This window comes from Solanum stenotomum, chromosome 3, assembly GCF_019186545.1.
Source record: "Solanum stenotomum isolate F172 chromosome 3, ASM1918654v1, whole genome shotgun sequence".
NCBI classification, from domain to species: Eukaryota; Viridiplantae; Streptophyta; class Magnoliopsida; order Solanales; family Solanaceae; genus Solanum; species Solanum stenotomum.
Genome location: NC_064284.1, coordinates 19024036 through 19046756, shown reverse-complemented (window position 1 = coordinate 19046756; position 22721 = coordinate 19024036). Strand labels below are relative to the sequence as shown.

Sequence of the window (22721 nt, the reverse complement as noted above, 5' to 3'; positions counted from 1 at the left end):
AAAAAAAAAAATAAGTACTCCCTCCGTCTCATTTTATATGTCATCCTTTTTATAAATAGTTGGTCCATAATACTTGTCATTTCATAAAATCAATGCATAAATTACCATATTGTTCCTTTTTTACCCTTGTGAGTTATTAGCCTTGAAAATATATATTTGACCAACTTAGAAAAGCTAAGTAAATGATTCATGTTCATTGGTTAACTTAATTAATCAAAATAAATTAATTCATATTCATTGATTGAAAACTTGAGTTCCAAAAAAATTAAATAAGGGTAGAAGGGTAAAGTTACATCATTTCTTAATGCAAGTGCAAAGTAAAAACGTGACATATAAAATGGGATGGAGGGAGTAGTATGTAAGAATGAAAAAGGCAACTCTAAATTGATAATATTTTTATGCATGTATATAAATATTTAAGGCCTCTTAGTTATAATTTGGTGTTTGACTACTAATTTTATTGAGACTTCTTGGCACAACCCAAAAATATGTAAAAATAAAAAAGGCAACACAAACAAATGTAAGAATATGCTAAGAAAATTCTTATTTAGTATGTTTCTGAACAATATGCTACTCTGTTTTATTTTACTTGTCATAGTTGGACTTGACACGTTTATTAAGAAAATTTAAAAATTACTGTTTGGTCATATAATTAATCATTAGTTGACAAATATATTCTACAAACATCCTAAGTTGTCAAGTTCTTGAAAAAAAAACTAGAATTTGAGCCAAATTCTAGTATTTGATTTTTTTTTAAAAAAAATTAAAATTATCCCAAGCTTTTATATTTTATAAAAATATCTATTATTTATTATTTTGGATTGGTTTCATTCATAGTTTGTTGTACAAAATTTATGCCGTTATATACATATTTTATACATTTTATATCCGAATTTGCTCTTTCAAGTCACTTCCAATTACAAGTAGTAATACTGTAATAATAGTCTTTTGTATAAAAATCAATGGTATTTTCCTTATGTTTTCTTCCTATTTTATCAAATTCATATTAATTATGTTCGTTATCGTGGCTTTTCATAAAACGTTTTCATTATAAAATGATAATACAAACTTATGGGTGTTTTTAATAATTTTAAAATTTATGGACATAAATCATATATATATATTTTTAAATCAAATATTTTTCCCAAGGTTTACCTAAAACTTCACCCAATATCATCTGTTTTTAGCCATTCCTCTGTTTCAATTTTGAAAATAAAACTTCCCAATTTGGTGTTGCCCAATTTTGACTGAGTTATTTTTCTATGCTACAGCCTGCATTATATATCTTGTTTATGAGTATGGTTTGCTCATTTCTAAGATTGTATAAGATTTAGAAAATATATTATATATACGAAAAAATAATATTTGAACTTTAAATGAAGTTAATTATATTTGTGTATATCAAAAAGGGTAATTTATAGGGATAAGGGTCTAAAAAATAGCTCAACTTTGGTCGGATTTGTTGTTGCGATACTAAACTTTCACAAGGACCTATTACCTCCCTGACTATTCAATACCGTATTTTTTACCCCCTGAACTATTTAATAGTGTATTTTAAAGGTATATATGTGCCCACGTGGACACATTACTATTTATAATTTTGCATTATTTTTTATGTCCACGTGGACAAATATATATGTTTAAAATACGATATTAAATAGTCTAGGGAGGTAATAGGTTCTCATGAAAGTTTAGTATTGCAACAGCAAATCCGACCAAAGTTGAAATATTTTTCAGACCCTTATCCCTAATTTATATAATACAAGTTTATTTGAGGGTAGGACGTTATCAAAATTCAAGACCCAAAGCCAGTTTTCTACTCTTCTTAGAGCTTGTCTTGGAAATGGGAACTCATAATTAACAACACATAATATCTGTCCAATATTATTCTCTCCATTTCGAAATAAATAAATTGTTGAAGTAATGCATACACATTAAGAAAATAATTTTAGGACATAAAATAAACACTACTTTCCACTTTTGTCCTTTTAGTTATTCTCAAATTATTTTTGAAAATATAAATAATTCGAAGTAAAATCATAAATACAAACAATTATATCTCTCTTGAAATTATCACATAAAAATTATAAATGAGGGGCAAAAATGGAAAAAAATTTCCAACAATTCTCTTGAACTTTGAACAATTAACTTATTTTGAACTATGAAAAAAGGCTCAACAATTCACTTATTTTGAAATAGAGGGAGTACTTCCTCCATTCCTATTTAGCTGTCACCATTAATTTAGGTTTCACGCCCCTTAAGAAACTAGGTAAGTTTACCATTGTACCCTTATTTAGTGTATTTTCTAATCAAGTTTTCAATAAATGAACATTAATTAATTTACTTTGATTAACTAATTTGACCAATGAACATGAATTAATTAATTAGTTTTTCTATGTTGGACAAATGTATACTCTCAAGCTTAATAACTTCCAAAGGATAAAATAGGAAGAATAATGTTGTTTATGCATTGATTTTGTGAAATGACAAATACTCCTTCCATCCATTTTTACTTGTCAAATTTTGACTTGGCACACCTATTAAAAAACAATTATTGGTATAGTAAGTTTACCATTTTACCCCTACTAATTGATAAAGTTTTGAGCATATTTACTCACTACATTTTTCAAAGACATTAACTCATATTAATAAATTGAGGGTATAATAGAAAGAAAAAAATTGTCCTTCCTTGATTTGTCAAAAATGACAAGTAAAAAAGAAAATTAAAGGAAAAATCTTTTTAGCTAGAAAATTTGGCTAGAATGATATTTTATTTATGTTATTTTACCTTTCTAAACATTTTTACCCTTTTTACTGTAATACCTTTTAATAAAAAAATAGAAAAAAATCAATTTATTTTAAAATAAAAAAAATATTATAGTTTTTTTTTAATTTTCTAGCCATTTAGCACTTCCCAAAATTAAATTAGAAAATATTTGACAAGTAAATGGGGACATATAGAGTATTAAGGAACATATATTTTTAGTAAGGACGACATATAAATAAGAACAAATGGAGCATTTGAAAATAAATGAATAATTGACAATCATAATTGTTAGAGCTTATTGCTTAAAAGTGAATCAATTACTTTATATAATCAAACCGAACCGATAAACTATACACATATATTTTATTAGTATACATACATAATAGATTATTTTATTAACTAATTTTAAATATCTTATATATGTTTTCATCAAAATTTATTAATAGTTTATTTATGAACGCAAAAATGCCTAACACGAGAACATTTATCTTATTAGTTTCATGTATATGAGTATTTATGACAATTCTTGGTAAGACTAGGAATGTCACTGTTTATTCCTTCTACATCATAATACTGAATTTTGAAGCTTTATTCACAGTACATTCAGTAATCGAAAGTTCTGTAACGACAGTCGTTCAACTATTTTTCATTTTGAATGAACTATTGTCTTTTTTCCCCTTTTTGAATGAATCGTTTATTTTATTATTGTGTGTGATTAATAACCAAATAACCAAACCAAATCGAATCGAAATCGGTAACAACCGAACCGATAAATATATATTATATTTGATTTGGTTTGATTTGATTTTGATAATTTAAAAATCGATTAAATTAATCTAATTTTGATTTTGACCTATAACCGACCCAAATCGATCTGTGAACACCTTACTTATATTATATTTTAAACATATAAATATATAAGTCAAATCTAATTCTAATATAAATATACAAGACAAGTCCATTTCCAAAGAATCTAAATTGTTCATATAGAAAATATTTTGGAGAGGAGTAATTTTAAAGCCCGTTCAAATTGGCTTTAAAAAGGTACTAGCTTTTAAGTCAAAAATAAAAAAGTCAAACTCAAATGACTTTTAAGTCAAAAAATAAAAGTAGGGGAGGCCTACTTTGGGTTTTTAACTTATTTTAAGTTATTTTTAACATTGCTAACACTTCCTAACTTATTTTAAATAATTTTTTTCGACTTATTTAAAGTTATTTTTATATTTTTCAAACACTTCCATAAGTCAAAATCTGACTTAAAAATAAGTTTGACCAACTTTTAAGTCAATCCAAGCACCCTCTTAGTCTAGCTTAGAACTTGCAGAGAGGAAAACCATACAAAAGATATTATAAATAATCCTAAAATTATTTTTAAAACTCTTTTTTGTCCCTTAGTTATCTATAAATTCTAATTTTGGTTCATTTGGTATATGGCTAAGTACATTTAATCTTTAATTTATTAAAGTATGTGTTTTTGTGATCACTTTATATATGAAATATATTACATTTAAACTATTCTCAAAACTATATCATTGTCAAATATGAAGTAAACAAATTTGTTAAACTGGTGAAAATTCACAAGTATAAGAATCAACATGCTTAGTTAGATATCAAAAGGATTCAAATTTGAACTTGCCAATATTTAGAGGACTAAAAATGCAAACTTCTCAAAAGTAAAAAGGAAATTAAAAACACAAATTTAACTTTTAAATTTTATTTTATTTCTCAAAGAAAAAAGCAATAAAAACCAAAGTTTATACTCTCTCTATTTATTTTTACTTGTCACGTTTTATGAGAGTCAATTTGATTAATTTTCAGAGTTAAATTGAATTAGATTAATTTAATATATCAAATAAAAAATTTATACATGCAAAACATATGAAAAATAATATAAGATGCAATTCTTCTTTCATCTTAAAATATTGGTGAAAGTTCATACAATTTAATTCTCAAAAAGAAAAACGTGATAAGTAAAAATGAAGCTTTCCAATATTTTGGGAGGCAAAAATATAAGGAAAAAAGAGGGCATACAAGTTTGCTTCCATCAAGGAGAATTTGGGGATTTGGAGACACTAAAATAAAGTTCTTCCTTGGGATAACAAACCAAAAAAAGTTTTTGGGGAACTTTGAGTATACATGTACTAGTGGGATGAGCTAACAAGAGGAGAAACCCCAGTTATCCGAGGTCATTCTATAGATTTCATAAAATTCGTTGACAATAAAATCAGATTGATCACTGATATACCATTAGATCATCAACGACTAGTGTATAATGGAAGACAACTCTCCAGTCGATCAGATCAAACATTGGCATTTTTTGGAGTTGAAAATGATACAACTATGCATCTGGTTGACCAACTAGATACATGGTTGTATCGTTTTCAACACCATAGAATGTCAATGTTTGGTCTGACACATTGGAGAGCTATCTTCCATTGTACACTAGTCGTTGATGATATGGTGGTGTACCAGTGATCAACCTGATTTTATTGTGAATGACTTTTGTGGAATCTGTAGAATGAGCTGGGATAACTAGGGTTTCTCTTCTTGTTAACGATTGAACAAAAAACTGAATTGGAGTTGGATCATTTCTCTTTCACTTTCTGATAAGGGATGAAGAAACTTGATCAAGCTTACGACTAGTTGATGGTAGAGCTACGAAGGTTATAGCGGGTGGTTGTTATCACATATCGATGAAGTGAAGTAAAAATGGGTAATGAAAATGGTGGTATGGTTTCGTTTGAAACTTAAGAAATCAATTTATAGAACTAAAATTAGAAAAAAGGTCAAAAAGATCATTAAAGATTTTTCCCAAAATGGTCAATTGGTTATTAATTTGATTTTCTCCTAAAATTAATGGTCTTGGTCAATTGGTTATTAATTAGATTTTCTCCTATAATTAATGGTCTTGGTCAATTGGTTATTAATTAGATTTTCTCCTAAAATTAATAGACTTATTTTTTCTAATTCGAAGTTCTTTTTTGGGGCAATTAAATTTAATGATGAGTCCATCAATTGAGAATGAAATCTTTTTTAAAAGATTTTCCCCAAAATGGTTAATTGGTTATTAATTATATTTTCCCCTAAAATAATGATCTTATTTTTCTATTTCTAAGTTCTTTTTTGGGGAAATTAAATTTAATGATGAGTCCATCCTAATGAGAAACATTTATTAGCCATCATAGTGGTTAAACTAGTTTGTTGAAAAAGTATATAAATGCATCAAAGTGATCAAAATCAATATATTCATTAATGATATACATCATTAAATTTTGTCATTTTATATGATATACAATAAAATCTTATTAAATTAATATAGTTGTGATCATAAAATACTACTTTCTCAATTTTAAAATAAGTGAATTGTTAAGGCAATGCACACCCATTAAAAAAAAGTTTAGGGCATAAGATAAACACCACTTTCCATTTTTTCCCTTTTAGTTATTTTTGAAATTATAAATATTTCAAAGTAAAAAAGTCATAAATATGAGCAGATAACTCTCTTGAGATTATCACCTAGAATATATAAATAAGCGGCAAAAATGAAAAAAATTCTCATTAACTCTCTTGAACTTTAACAATTCATTTATTTTGAACTATAAAAAAATTCAATAATTCACTTATTTTAAAATCGACGGAGTAACATTTTTTCCATTAACTTAATCACTAGATTTATCCCCTTTACATTTATTTATTGTCTGCCAGTTGAAGATATTAGACAGACACGAGCAAAACACATGTACTAATATTTTAACAATTTTATAAAAGAGTAATGGAATTAATAGTGACTTTCTTAAGTTTTCACTTGGATCATTTGTGCAGATATATGAAAACAAATACTTAGACCTGTTTGGTCATGCAATATAGAATTTTTGTGTTGTATATTTTCTCATAAATACAAAAATCTCATAAGTTGTAAAACTAGTAAAACAACCCCAATTATTATTCAATTTTATCAAATAAACAAAAAAAATATAAAATTGCATAATAAAGTATTACAAAACTATCTGTTCTCCACTTAATTAATTGTTTCATCTAACTTTAATTGATCAAATATTTTATCATTCCTTTGATATTCGCTCAATTAATTATGTAACACAGTACAAGTTATGACAATTTTCACTTTTGTGCAATTACACATTTTCAGTGCATTAATTTCGTGCTAACAAACATATTGAAAGTAGTGATTATCAAACATACATCACCAATTTTGTCCTTTTCATACTCCCTCCATTTCAAATTGTGAATGGCAAGAAATGTTTTTTGTGGGAATCAACGCTGCCATTTGGTCGAGTTTGTGTTGATGTATTGTTGTTTTCCCGAGTCTCAAATGAGCTTGGGTGACCAAATATATATAGTGTCTATGTCACACTATTTCAGTCAGTTTTCATTGGGATTCTCTGCATGATTGAAGTATTGGCAGTAAGAAATTATATATCTTGCCATTCTTTTCACCGACAACGAGGTTTAGATCAAATCTGTTTCTGAGCTTGCTCGGTTTCTTGGAGTAACAATGCTACTCAGCAGTGTTCATCCTGTGATGTGTTGCACTGAAAAACAACATAAGCAAATTGAGCTAGCTGCCCCAATTGAATACATAAATGAAGTGCCACAAAACCAACTTCACTCTGAGCTCTAAGAAATTTTGAAGTGGGAATATTGATAGACAGGGAAAATAATTCAAGTATGAGAACTTTCCAACAACAACAGCAATATCATGATCTTGGCCTAGGAACTTAAGTATAGGAGTCGCAAAAATCTATATACTTAACAGCAGAATTATGATTGCGCGCTGTGTGTACTTTCCCAGTTTGAGCAAGGGAAACAGCAGCGAAGTGTGTTTGCCCAAGATGACCACAAATCTTGGAGATGTTTCCATGCCTGTGTAAATTCAAGGGTAACTAGTGATTTTCTTTGTTTCCAATTTGAGCAAGGGTAACAACCTTCGTTTGAGTTTGGCATCGTGAAATTTAAAAAATACTTGTGAACAAGTTCTAGGAATATTCAAAACCTCCTTTAATGCCTCTTCTGATTTCAGAGCATAAACAATCGTAGGTTTTTCTAATACCCGTGCATTCTTCAAAAAAAACCTTAGTAGTTCTAAACAAGATGGGTCACAACCCCAAACTAATGAACAAATCCACTAACTAGAAAGTCTAAGTTCGAAATGTGGACATAGACGAAAGGAGAACTTATGGCAGCCTGGAAGAACTGGCTCACCCTTGAATTCGAACGATGATCACTGATTTTCTAAACGAGGTCTGTCAATAGCCGCTTAAAAATGCCCTGTACTCAACAAAGAAAGAGAAAGTACAGTATCATTATACAACCACAGTGTACTAATAAGATCACATGGCTATCCCACTAAATGTAACATAAGCAAGTCAATACAATATTATAAACATGCAAAATATACAATATTGATTATCACATGTTCAACAATATACATTTATAACAAGTCATTGGTCCTCTCATGGAACCCAAACCCAAATTGTTAGCATACCGAAACGTGGTATCCGATCCAATGTTTATGCCGGAATGTGACAATCAATCCCATAATTATATCGGAATGTGGCAATCGATCCCAATTAATATACCGAAACGCGGTATCCAATCCAATCAACACACCACCATCACAATCACAAGTACATTCTCAATAATCATACAATCAAGAAGTGATTCATGGCATATAGTTATTCGTCTATCTCATTTATAACAAGTGTGATCAATAATGCAACATTCGCATATATACATGTATCATAATGAAGCAAGAACAAACATACATCACACAATCATAGAATCACAATCACCACCTATCTCGAAACAAGCTTGAAACCCTAAGAAACTTGATCTTTCCCTTTCCGGATTCGCTCCGCTTGTTCTTGGTCTACAAACAATCAATACAATACGAGAATCAATAAACAATCATTAATTACCCAAAATGCTAACAATTATATGAACCTTAAATCATACCCATGATCCCAAACACCCAAAATAGGGTTGTTTCCACCATATAATATAGATCAAAACCTTCCCCATCGATAATTACCTATTCTATTACGTTCTACGGATCGAAAAACGGATTCGGGGAATGAAAAGCTTACCTTTAGCCTCAAGAATGGTGGAAAACTGTCAAGAGTATTCTGGGGTTCGTTCCTTAGTTCTTAAAATAAAAAAAGTGCAGAGTAAAAACGTTTTGGGGTTTATTTACGACTTTAAGTTGCGTCGAACCAGCCACAGCGGTCCTCACCCCTCTACAGCGGCCCCGCCCTGGCGGTAGAAATCCTGGCCCAATGGCTTGCACGGAACCAGTGAGCTATTTTAATAATTTTAAGACCCCCATTTCACAACACATCTTTAACCAACGACGCTCAGAAAATACTGTTCACGCTAAGATCGATTTCAGGAGTTCTACTCACCGAATTCAATTTCATAAAGTCGTACGAGTTTCTTAATGACTTATCTAACTACTCATGTAATCAAAATCATAAATAAGTCACCCGGTTGTTACCAGATTTCCCTACACCTTAATGACTCCGATTTCGTCCAAATCTGGACTAGGTTGGAAATTTTCAAGTTACTACGAAAAAGTTTTCCGACCCAAAATTTTTCTCCATTGGCTTTTCTATAACGACGGAACCCGGTCGTTACATATGTACAGTGTAATTTTTTAACAAGGGGGGTCGGGTGGAAAACCTCATGCCCCCGGCCTTGATCTTCCCGTGCCTGCCAGTAGTCACACCATTGTTCATACATTAGAGAATTCTCTCTCCATTCTCCATCCTAGCAGACAGTTGAGAGTCAGAAGAGAAACCAGTTTCTCGAGTATACTAAACACTGATAATGAAACAACAATAAATTAAATCAGAATAAGCAATCACTCCAACATAAGTAAATTTCATCCATTACAATTGAAAATGCCAAACAGGATTCACTTTCAAGTGTCACTGATTCATCAAAAATCCCAGTGATCTGTTCGTATTACAGAATGCAAAGAATGATACCTACTATTCAAACCAAGCGATCCATCCAATCAACATGTTATTCATCACTTCACAGTTCAAATCTATTTCTATCATTAAGTACTTCCATACATGCACCAAACATGATTAAATTCAATGGCATGAGTATATATGCAGGTGATGCTTTCCAACTTCCAAAGTGAATTGTATTAGTCACTGTCGGAGCCAATAAGATCGCTGGACAAGTCATATTCCAGTGACGGTGATTCCATTACTCTTCACTAATTGATTTGTTGCAGTGAGACAATAACTAGCTAGTGATTTTCTCTGTTTCTACATCTGCACTAGTATTGGGTACTAACGTCGAAAATATATCATTTCAAGTTAATATTTGTTAAATTAGGTCTTAGGCCTAACTCACACCCCAAAAGCTAAATCAAAGGGAGGAGGATTGCCCAAGCCTTATAAGGAGTCCACCCATCTCATTAACCACCGATGTGGGACTTTTGTCATTCTTTAACAATATGTTCCAACAAAACACTCATTTATACTAAATGAATGCATAGCTTTCAACAAATATATGGAGTATCTCATTTCTATACTTCAGATTTCTTGTTGTAGTAGCATTTCAACATGTAGACAGCTACAGCCTGGCCCAACAATAAAATATATATTGCAACTTCTTTCTAATGTGAGTTAGACTCAATACACTTAATTTTTTTTTATTATTATTATTGTATTTAATCAAATTACACCATGCAAATGGTAAAGGTATAATACACAAATGTGTCCTTAAATTTGATCTCAATTTATATCTATGTTCTTCAACTTTGAGTCTGTATAAGTAGACACTTAAAATTGTATAACGTTGAATAAATAGACACATGTGTCCTATGTGACGTCTTACATAACAATTCACGTCCGTCATGATGTTTTACAATGTATTATGTCACGTAGGAAGCATATGTCTACTTATTTAATTATATACTATGAATTTAAGTGTCTATTTATGCACACCTAAAGTCAACTGAAACTAAATTAATTAAAGGACACATTTAAATTTTATGTCAATGGTAAAGTAGTATATAAGAAGGGATATTTGCAGGTGAATCCGTTACTAGGAAAGTATAAAAGAAGGGTATTTGTAGGTAAATCTGTAGGATTTTCTAGATTTATTAATTGAAGTGTGGCCCTTATATTATTACTAATTGATTTTACTTTAAATGTATTAAAATAATAATTATCTTATACATAAATATTTGATGAGGTTAGACTCTTAAATGACTTGTTCCTTTTGGGACAGGCTGACTATAGATTAAGTGTGTTTCCAGCATGTACAACGTCAGTAATTAATTAACGATAATTGTTTAATTGTCGTTAAATATATACTATTTTATATATATTAGTGACAATTAACACCTTTTGTAAATGTCCCGAAAACCTATAGCGATATTGGATCCAACAATATTTAACTAATGAGGATAACACTCTTTGTTTATGTGGATATTTATTGCCGTTAAATATTATTTTTGTTATAGTGATACAAGACTACTTCCTCGTTTCATCGTCATTGTTGAAGGTAACAGTTGAAAATTAAATTGGATCACTCATGTGGATAAACCCAGATCTATGTCTAACTAAATAATATATTATGTCTCTTGTTATTGTGTTCCTACTTCTTAATTACGTAACAATAAATAATGATCTTGGGTCTGCATAAAGCAAGGACGTGGGGAGAATATATTTTGCTTTTCGGAATATTATGCGTGTGATATTTCTAGTGTTATATGTTTTTACGATATTGTTCCTTCTGCGATTAATAAATAAAGAGCTTAAGGTTAAATTTTAAGAGCAGACTCATCTTCTTCTAACTCGATTTGGATCGGCCCATATTGACAACTCGAACAAACAATATAGTAATTTGTTATTAATTGATTTTTCAAAAAACAAAACACGCTAGCCGTGAAAATTTGAAAAGGGAGTATTATAAATAACTCGAATTTGATCACGAAATAGTTATCAATTACTAACTCATCGTCCTCGACTGTTAAGCATTTGACATATAAGTAACAAAATTGTCAAGGTGTGTTATGCACAGACAGATGTTAGCTCTTGTTAAGCTATTTTTCTATGTCTTGATCTCCCCACAGCCGCATCCGTTTTGTCGTCTGCTCAACCTGCATTTCCATTTTCTTATTACAAAACACTCAAATCGTGTACTAAATGCAAATCGTGTTTTACTTAATTAGTCGACAAGGAACTAAAAATTCTGCACTAGTACTTGCTGTCAACACAGATCGATGATTTTGACCCAATTCTATTCTATAATTTCCATACCTCTTTATCCCAATCGATTCTATAGATTACAATCGAGAGTAGCAGTGTTTGCAGAGCGAGTCCAGCTATCATTCCTCCCCATAGTCCCTGCGAGATACTAGTAAATGTGAGAGATACTAGTAAAACAAATTATACTACTTTGAGAATGAGAGTTTAATTACCCTGACTCCAAAGTTAGCCACATAACCAAGAACATATCCGAAAGGAATACCAAACGCGTAGTAAGAACCCAAATTGATGTAAGCCACTAGCCCTTGCCACCCACCTCCAACAGCAACACCTGCAACACAAAAAGATCATTCTGAGGACTATGGAGGAGTAAAGCTCTCTTAGCTATAGAAGCAGAACAATGTAATTAAAGAGCAACACCTGATATTACAGGCTGAACACTGTTGAGAAGCATTGTTACTCCAAGAAACTGAGCAAGCTCAGAAACAGATTTAATCAAGACCTCGTTGTCGGTGAAAACAATGGCAAGATGATTTCTTACTGCCAATACTACACTCATACAGAGAATCCCAATGAGAAGTGACTGAAATAGTGTGGCATAGACACTATATTTGGTCGCCCTGGCATGTCCTAGCCCAAGCTCATTTGAGACCCGAACACTGGGGAAAAAATAAACAATACATTAACACAAATTCATCCAAATGGCAAGATTTAGGATTTCATTACCTTATGGCAGCGTTGATTCCGATAAAAAACATTTCTTGCCATTCACCAATTATTGAGCTGAAAGATGTCAAAAAAATTGATTTGTTTGATCAGTTGTTCAAGTCAATCAAATCATGATTGAATGCAGAACAATCTATGGGGGGAAAAAAAGACACAAGACTTACCAAATAGAGAGGGATGCAACAGCAGTAACAGGATCTTTGAGACATCCAGCGATAAGAACAATACTCATCGGATACCAAGTTTCTAGGGATAGCATAACAGCCGACTCAATTGACAGTTTAACAAAGGGCCCCATGTCATCGAATGCAGACCAAGACCATCCCTTCCACCCATCCTTGCACCAAACAACTACGTAAGCAAATTGAGCTAGCGCGTTGATCCAGCCTACAAGATTAAGGGATATAGCTGCCCCGGTTAAACCCCAATTGAATACATAAATGAAGAGCCAAAGGAGAAGAGCATGGAGTAGGAGAGCCACAAAACCAATCCACGCCAGCACACCAACTTTACTCTGAGCTTGAAGAAATTTTGAAGTGGGAATAGTGATAGACAGGGAATATAATTCAGGTATGGTTAATATGGTGAACTTTCCAGCAACAACAGCAATATCATGATGTTGGCCTAGGAACTTTAGTATAGGAGTCGCGAAAATGTATATCGGCAACAGAAGGAAAGTACTGACGAGTAGAATAATCATTGAGCGTTGTGTGTAAAATCCAAGCATGTGTATTTGCCCAGCACCAAATGCCTGCCCACAGAGTGTCTCCAAGGCACTCCCCATGCCCATCTACAGATTAATCATAAGAAATGAATGAGAATTCTACGAAATGCACATCAATAAGTAAAAGGAAACAGGGGACTCACCATGAAGCCAAAAGCGAAAGTAGCAATAACAGTTTGAGCAAGGGTAACAGCAGCAAGGTGTGTTGGTCCAAGATGACCACAGAAAGCAACAGTGACAGCGTAGAGTCCGTATTGACACATGATATTCAAAGCTATTGGGCCTCCGATTTCCCATAACTTTACTGTCTCAATCCAGAATTCATTCAAATTCACTATTGAAATACGCCGGTAGTCACCGTCGGAGCAAATAAGATCGCCGGAGAAATCATTGAGCAACGGTGATTCCATTGGAAAAACAGTAGTTAGTGCGTTTTCAACTGTCTAATTTCTGATGAAGACACCAAATAATAAACAAATGTGAACGAGATATTCTAATGATTTAAGTCAATGACAAAAATATTAAAAATTTATAAAAAGTTGAGAAATTACTATCATTTTATCCTCAAAGACAAGCTTCTCTCATCTTTAGGGCTCCGTATTGATGGTTCGGTTCGGGTTTGAAGTTTATCGGTTTGATTTATTGATTATCGATTTGAAGAAATGTTAAATCGTTATAGAACCATTAAGATATTGATTTATCGGTTATTGGTTTATCTGATCGTTATCGGTTCGATTATCGATTTAACCGTTAAGATTTGACAAAAAAAAAAATTGAAAACCACTTAATAACAAGGTGACATACCATGCACATGAGTTCACAAGTTACATCTTTAACAAAAGCAAATACTTTTACATTGTAGAATAACCAAGAGTTTGGGACAATCCGAAATAAAAGTAGAAAATCAAACTCTAAGTCAAGTACTTTATATACAAAATGGTATAAATATAATTATTTAATTTACTATCAGGTTATCGGTTAACTCATTAAGAAAAAAACCTANCAAGAGTTTGGGACAATCCGAAATAAAAGTAGAAAATCAAACTCTAAGTCAAGTACTTTATATACAAAATGGTATAAATATAATTATTTAATTTACTATCCGGTTATCGGTTAACTTATTAAGAAAAAACCTAAAACTGTTACGAACCGATAACCCGATAACAAAAAAAATCAAAACTGTTATCAAAACCACTAAATCAATAACCCATTACGACTAAACCAATAACTTTTTTTTGGTTTGAATTATCAATTTTAGTTCGGTTTTGAACAGCCCTACTCAGATTTCATGTTACCATAGTTTAAGATTTACATATACTACTTCTCTTTCTTATTAACTGAATTTTTTTTAATTTTAAAAATAATTAAACCCTTCAAAGCTTAAAGTTAATATTTCAAATAAAATTCATACCTCCTTTCATTTATTGAAGTTTTATATTTTCTATAAGATAAATTATACTATTTATAAAGTTATATTTATGATTTCAAAAAGAAAAATAGTGAAAATTATGATTTAAACTATGTCCTTGAATGTTTTTCTAGGACCCATTTGGTTAAAAATATATTTGAAAAAACCTTAGGAAATAGTGTTTGGTCATACAATTTGACAAATATATTTGGTAAACATCTCAAGTTTCCAAATACTAAAAAAAACTAATATTTGAGCCAAGTTCTAATAATTAGGAATTTTCAAAAATTTAAAAATTATCCCAAATTTTTATATTTAAAAAAAAACACACTTCATTTACTATTTCCAACTAATATTTATCTACCTCCTCCAAAAAAATTTGAGTTATAATTTAAGTGACGAAATTGTAAAAAAAGAACAATTTATTTTGAATGTTACAATTTCAATTGAATTAGTAATAAATTTAAATATACGACTAATATTCTTGAACAAATTTATGGCTACATAGTGAACTTCACCCAAAAATAACTAATCAAGAATATTAAAAATTGGGAAAAATTCATACTAGTTAAACACTAACTTAATACATTATCTCACAAAATCAATTAACAAGAAATATAGAGAATATATTGTACAAAATCTTGTTTTAAAAATAAAAAATTTTGTGTCCAATCAAATATTACTCACTTCTAATTCAAAGATTGTGAGTTCGAGTCACCAAGAGAGCAAAAGGGAATAAAAGCTCACGGAGGGTAAAATAATAAATAAAAAAAAAAGGGCGTAACTGCAAAGGAGGGACGTGAATCTCGTAAATGCCTTCACAATAAATGATGAATCTGTGCCTCTGTTATTAATTTATGGTTCCCACTCCCTAGACACTTTGATCATCATGGCCGAATGTTACACTAAATTGTACTTTTTATTTAATTGTTATTATGTTTAGGTTTAATGTCTTTTAAGAAATTAAGTTTATTATTGTATTTTTATTTAGTATTTTTAATTAATAAATGTGAATTAATTAATTTGATCAATAAATAGAAATTAATTATTATTTTTATTCTATTTTATGTGATACTGTTTGATTTGACATTATTTTTTAAAAAAGTAAGATTTTTAAAATTTGTGATCTAAAATACTCATTGAATATTTGTATGATTGTAAATTATTTCATCAAGGGTAAAAAGAAAATTTTTTAGTTAAATTATTTTCAATTATAGTAAAAAGGGCACATAAATGGAACGGAGAGAGTACTTAGTTTCAGTTTTGGTTAAATACAAAATTCCAAAACTAATAATTCTCAAGGAAAAACAATATTATTTATATATTGTTTTAATAAAATGACAAATATTAAAGAACACTTATTTTTAGTTAGAATGACCATATATAAAACAGAAAAAGTATATTTGATCAAGTGCTAAATGGCCAAAAAAATTGGCCAAAATTTGCCCAAAAAATTAAAAAAACTATAATATTTTTAAAATTTTAAAATAAACTGATCTTTTTTCCATTTTTTAGTTAAAAGGTATTAAAATTTAAAAGAGTAAAAATATCTAAAAGATAAAATAACATTAAAAAAATCATTCTGGCTAAAAATTCTGGTCAAAAAGATTTCTCCTATTATGAAGTCCAACCGTTGGCATTAAAGCCACTCTCTACGCCGTAAAGCGAAAACCATATAGTTTGTAATTCATCAATAAATATAAATTAATTATTATCTTTATTCTATTTTATGTGATACTGTTTGATTTGACATTATTTTTAAAAAAAGTGAAATTTTTAAAACTTGTGATCTAAAATAATCATTAAATATTTGTATGATTGTAAATTATTTCATCAAGGGTAAAAAGAGAATTTTTTAGTTAAATTATTTCCAATTATAGTAAAATGACATTCTAAGGGCATATAAAATGGAACGGAGGGAATACTTAGTTTCAGTGTTGGTCAAATTCAAAATTCCAAAACTAATAATTCTCAAGGAAAAACAATATTATTTATATATTGTTTTAATAAAATGAAAAATATTAAAGAACACTTATTTTTAGTAAGAATGACTGTATATAAAACAGAAAAAGTATATTTGATCAAGTGCTAAATGGCCAGAAAATTTGGCCAGAATTTGGTTAGAAAATTAAAAAAATTATAATATTTTTTTAATTTTAAAATAAACTGACTTTTTCTCCATTTTTTAGTTAAAATGTATTAAAATTAAAAAAGTAAAAATATTTAAAAAGATAAAATAACATAGAAAAAAAATTATTCCGACCAAAAAAACTTTTCCTTTTAGTATTATGAAGTCCAACCGTTGGCATTAAAGCCACTCTCTACGCTGTAAAGCGAAAACCATATAGTTTGTATTTCATCAATTTATTACATTGTTTTATCGGGAAACAAAATTGGCTGGTAATGAAAATTTAAAAAGGGAAAAGAATAAAATCTTGAGGAATCCACTTGGGTCAAAATTATGAAACTAGTAACTTTTAACTACTTATTGCAAACCTTTTGCAAGTGTCCAACTCAAACATGGAAGAAATGATGGTCCTTTCACAAATTTGTTTATATGATGAAGGATCTTCTACTAATAATCTTTGAAGATAATGACTTGACATTCCAAATAATTCAGAGAAAAAGACAACATATTTGAAGAAAATAAAAAAAGTAGTAGTCACATGCATTCCTACCCCACTCGTATTCTAATATATTCTAAAATAATAAAATTGTCATTTGCTGACTTTATGCAAGTCCAGACTCCAGCCTGTGGAAACTTTTTATCACACAAAAAAAGTAAACCCAAAATTTTATGGACCCAAAAATATTAGCTGTGTTAGGCATGTAATAAAGTTTTTTTTGAATGTTATGGGTCGATCGCAGTGCTTAATTAAGCCGTTGTGAAATTTGGGATTTGGAGGTTTTTCTCTGTTTCTAAGTCTTGACCTCCCCAGATTCGCATCCGTTCTGTCGTCTGCTCAACCTGCATTTCCATTTTCTCATTACTACTTGTTGTCTATAGAGTTATCTTGTATCGACCACATCGAACATCAAGTGTTATGGAGTTTAACTGGATGATAAAAACCATTAGTTCACATACCTCTTTATTCCAGTCAATTCTGTAGAGTACAATCGAGAGTAGTAGTGTTTGCAAAGCTAGTCCACCTATCATTCCTCCCCATAGTCCCTTCAAGAGAAAATCCAAAATCGCGAGTTTACTCATTTCATATAGTAGTTTGAGAATGAGATATAAGCTTTGAGAATGGAAGTTTGTTTACCATGACTCCGAAGTTAGCCACATAGCCAAGAAGATATCCAAGAGGAATACCAAAAATGTAGTAAGAACCCAAATTTATGTAAGCCACGAGACCTTGCCATCCGCCTCCAACAGCAACACCTACAAGCAAAAGTTGGTCCCAATAAGATTACTGTGAGGACTATGGAGGAGTAAAACTCTCTTAGAAACAGAAACAATTTAATAAAAGCAACACCTGATATCACAGGCTGAACACTGTTGAGAAGCATTGTTACTCCAAGAAACCAAGCAAGCTCAGAAACAGATTGTTTCAAAACCTCGCTCTCGGTGTAAAGAATGGCTAGATGACTTCTTAATGCAAGTACTACAATCATGCAGAGTATCCCAATGAGAAGTGACTGAAACACTGTGACAACGATACTACATTTGGTCGCCCTGGCACGTCCTAGCCCAAGCTCATTTGAGACGCGAACACTGGGAAAACAACAATACATTAACTCAAACTCACACACAAATGAAGTGCACATTTGTGAAGCTTTAGGACTTCATTACCTTATGGCAGCATTGACTCCAATGAAAAACATTGCTTCCCATCCATCGATATTTATGCTGAAAGATTACAACAATTGACATGAATCTCAAGCTCACAAAATATCGTCTCATTCACAAATAAAAGTAACAACCAACTTCCCATTTCCCGTTTGAGTTGTTAAAGCCAACCAAATACACAGTTTAAGCTCAACTCGCGTACCCTGACAGGATGTTAGGTTGCGTTTTAACAAGCTTAAGCATTGCTGAATAACCATCTTATGCTAAATTGCTAATTAAATGGGAAAAGACACAAGACTCACCAAATAGAGAGGGCTCCAACTGCAGTAACTGCATCTTTGAGATGACCAGTGAGGAGAATAATACTCATCATATACCAGGTTTCTAGGCATAGCATAACAGCCGATTCAATTGACAGTCTAACAAAGGCCCAAATCTCATTGAATGCAGACCAAGACCATCCCTTCCATCCATCCTTGCACCAAAAAACTACGTAAGCAAATTGAGCTAGTGCGTTGACCCAGCCTACGAGATTAAAGGATATTGCTGCCCCGGTCAAACCCCAATTGAATACATAAATGAAGAGCCAAAGGAGAATAGCATGGAGTACGAGAGACACAAAACCAATCCAGGCCAGCACACCAACTTTACTCTGGGCTTGAAGAAATTTTGAAGTGGGAATGTTAACAGACAGGGAATATAACTCGGGAATGGTTAACATGGCGAACTTCCCAGCAACAACAGCAATATCATGATCTTGGCCTAGGAACTTAAGTATAGGAGTTGCGAAAAGATAGATTGGTAAGAGAAGGAAGGTACTCAGCAATAGAATTATCATTGAGCGTTGTGTGTAAACTCCAAGCATGTGTACTTGCCCAGCACCAAATGCCTGTCCACAGAGCGTCTCCAGAGCACTCCCCATGCCTATCTACACATAGATTACATATGCCCATATAAGAAACGACTAAGGGATCATAAGAACAGATGACAGTTTTGCATTACTGACCACTAATTTAATATCTTTCTCGAAATAGAAAGTGAAATAAGATTACATTTGATAACAATAACTAGACTGTATCGCTTTGGGTCAAACCCGCACAGATTTTACCCAATTAACCAATGTTTTCAACTACCAATGCGGAATTTGTTTGCACACCCAACAGAACCACTACATAACAATCTTGTATCACTTTTCAAAAAATTACTCCATTATTCCTCGCATACTAATCCGATTTAACAATACAATTCAAAAGTTTCGTGATATTCTTATCAAGTCAAAATCAGACAATCAAATTGAAACAAAATGAGTACAACTAGTATTAGGAAATGCACATTAATAACGAAGTGGGAGTAAAAAGGAAAAAGAGGACGAAGACGAACCATGAAGCCAAAAATGAAAGTGCCGATGACAGTTTGAGCAAGGGTAACAGCAGAGAGCTCTGTAGGTCCAAGATGACCACAGAAAGCAACAGTGATAGCATAGAGTCCGTATTGACAGACGATATTGAAAGCAATTGGGCCTCCAATCTCCCATAGCTTCATTGTTTCAATCCAGAATACATCCCACAATTCATTCATATTCATGCTAGAAATAGGCCGGTAGTCACCGTCGGAGCCGATAAGCTGCCAGTGCTCGCCGGAAAAGTCATTTAGCAATGGTGATTGATCCATTACTCTGGTCTCTGACTAATTGCTTCTAACTTCTCGCTTGTTATTGTAGCTAGAGTATTTATCTAATTTTTTTCAACGGGTAGACAGCCAAATAATAATAAAATATTAAGTTGATCACTATGTTTGGATCAGTGTTAGCTATTGTATTGTTATCGTATGTTTATTTTGATTATTACTTAAACTATATGATATTATATTATATTGTTAAATTTCATTGTTATGTAACAATAAAAATCTCATTTTATGAAATAATCAATTTGATGTGTTCCTATTGTTTTAAATTATTTTTAAATTTACCAAACACTTATAAAAATTTAAAATAAGTTTGATTAATTTTAAGTCAATTCAAATCAACTCTTACTTATTTTAACTTATATAGGATAATTTCATTGCACGTGTTTGGCGTGTACAACTTTTCTATTTAGATCCAATCTTTTGAAAATGTGCCAAATCTTTTACCCATTTCATTTTTTAGCCCACCCATCAGCAGCTTCTTGAAGGCACTTTTTACTTCAATACCTTAACTAGGCCAGAAAAATGTTTAAATATGTTATCAAATTTTATGTTGTTTTCATTTGAAAAGAAAAATATTTATGTCAATATGGGTTATCTGAAAATCCATCTAGTTTTGTAAAACTATTTTGTCCATGAGGTGATGATTTCAGCCACGTTATTCTCTTTTTTTATGTGTCAGTTCTTTTAGAATTGACTTAAAAAAAACTGGGTCATATAAATTGAAACATGTAATGTTTTTGTGTCATGTGGCATATTAGGGGTAAATAGTTTCAAAAATCTATGTTTGAGGGAGTGATTAAGACTTCTCATAATTTAGGGGTAAATAATTCAACAAATCCATATTTGATGGGGTAGTTAAGACTTTTTATAATTTAAGTGTTTATTTAAATAAAGTGTGTCAAACTTAAAATATTTCTTTAATTATTACACTCATTTCTTTTTATTGTTGTAGATTTGGTTTGACAGACTAGTTTATCCAGAGTGATTTTCGGAGAGATTCCAATAATAGTATTCTTCTTCTATTTCTCACTCAATTTTTTTGTGTATTTTTCTTTCATGTTCTTATGAAAAAAAAATCAAAATTAGTGTAATGATTTTTATTTTGTTCTTCCATATTTTGTAAGGTATTCCATCAAGATTTTTCAAGGTGAAAGGTAGAGTAGGTGGTAGGGTAGGGATAAAGAATGAAGAAGTAGCGAAAATGAATCTTTTTTTACAAAAATAAATATAAAAAAAGCGCTCCTCATGCGCTAACCATGGGTGCAATTAGTGCCGGCAAAATGAGTTTATATTTGGTTACCGGCCCAATCTGCTCATATTTTAATGGATTAGGTGAGTGACTTTTTAGATGAATATAATATGGGTTATTTAACCCATAAAAATATAGATATTCATGGGTAAAATATGGGTTCGGAGCTAAAAGGGCAACAAAATTGAATTACAATTTCAAAAGGACAACAAAAAAAGGTTGAAACCATAGTTAAGGAAACATGTTTTAGAAATATGTTACTCCCTAATCCCTATGTTCTAATTTAATTTTTTTTAGTCGGTCTCAAAAAAAAAAATATATATTTCATATAATTAGTAAATTTTCCAATTTTAATATTGATGTGATAAGTTTAAAATCACAAAATTCAAAAATCTTCTTTTTCTAATTTAATTTTTTTAGTCTATTTCAAAAGAAAAATATTTTGCCCATAATTAGTAAATTTTTCAATTTTAATATGTATGGGATAAATTTAAAATCACAAGATCCAAAAGTCTATTCTTATTTCATAAATTTTGTGCATAGTCAAATTAACATCCTTAAACTAGACTTAGAAATACTTTATAAATTTCCTATCCAATCATAATTGAGAAAGATGAAGGTGTGTTTGGTATGAAGGCAAATGTTTTCTGGAAAATGTTTTCCAATTTTCTCATGTTTGGTTGGGTTAAATGTTTTAGAAATGTTTTCTAAATCAACTCATTTTCCTCAAATTTAAGGAAAATGACTTTCCTTCAAAACTTAAGGAAAACATTTTCCAAACATCTCTTCCAACTTCAAATTACAATTACTTTTTTGTTGAAAAAATCAATTTATTTTGTTTCTACCCTCAAACCAGCCCCCCAACCACCTCCCAAAAAATAATAATTTTAAAGCTTGTTTTTAAATTAATTTTTTTTACCCCCACCTTCACCCCTACGCCCACCCCCTCCCAAAAAAATATTAAAAATTATTTTTAAAAGATATTTCTAATTTTAATTTTTTATTTTTTTTTTCAGCTTCAAATTTTTATTTTTTCATCTTGATCATCAATCACCCACCCCCCAAAAAAAAAATTTGAGTTTGTTTTTAAAAAATATTTTCAACTTCAAAATTTCATTTTTTT

The 22721-nt window shown here is 30.8% G+C and overlaps 1 protein-coding gene across 4 annotated transcripts in view; it reads right to left on the bottom strand.

Moving 5' to 3' along the window:
• The window catches only part of LOC125860996 (protein DETOXIFICATION 35-like), a 50244-nt gene extending 29834 nt beyond the window's left edge, over positions 1 to 20410 (bottom strand). The window contains exons 1-7 of one of the 4 annotated variants that reach the window (XM_049541069.1): positions 13609 to 13877; positions 12906 to 13531; positions 12742 to 12798; positions 12436 to 12674; positions 12228 to 12346; positions 12067 to 12153; positions 11742 to 11906 (exon numbers count right to left, since the gene is read on the bottom strand). In XM_049541069.1, coding sequence (XP_049397026.1) covers positions 11850 to 11906; positions 12067 to 12153; positions 12228 to 12346; positions 12436 to 12674; positions 12742 to 12798; positions 12906 to 13531; positions 13609 to 13875 — 1452 coding nt within the window. In that variant the 5' untranslated portion in view covers positions 13876 to 13877 and the 3' untranslated portion in view covers positions 11742 to 11849. Of the gene's footprint in view, positions 1 to 11741; positions 11907 to 12066; positions 12154 to 12227; positions 12347 to 12435; positions 12675 to 12741; positions 12799 to 12905; positions 13532 to 13608; positions 13878 to 17408; positions 17842 to 17958; positions 18046 to 18136; positions 18256 to 18349; positions 18589 to 18666; positions 18724 to 18965; positions 19592 to 20043 lie in introns of those variants that run through there. The other 3 variants (XM_049541065.1, XM_049541067.1, XM_049541068.1) reach the window with 3 other exon arrangements.
• Between the last annotated feature and the right edge of the window lie 2311 nt (positions 20411 to 22721).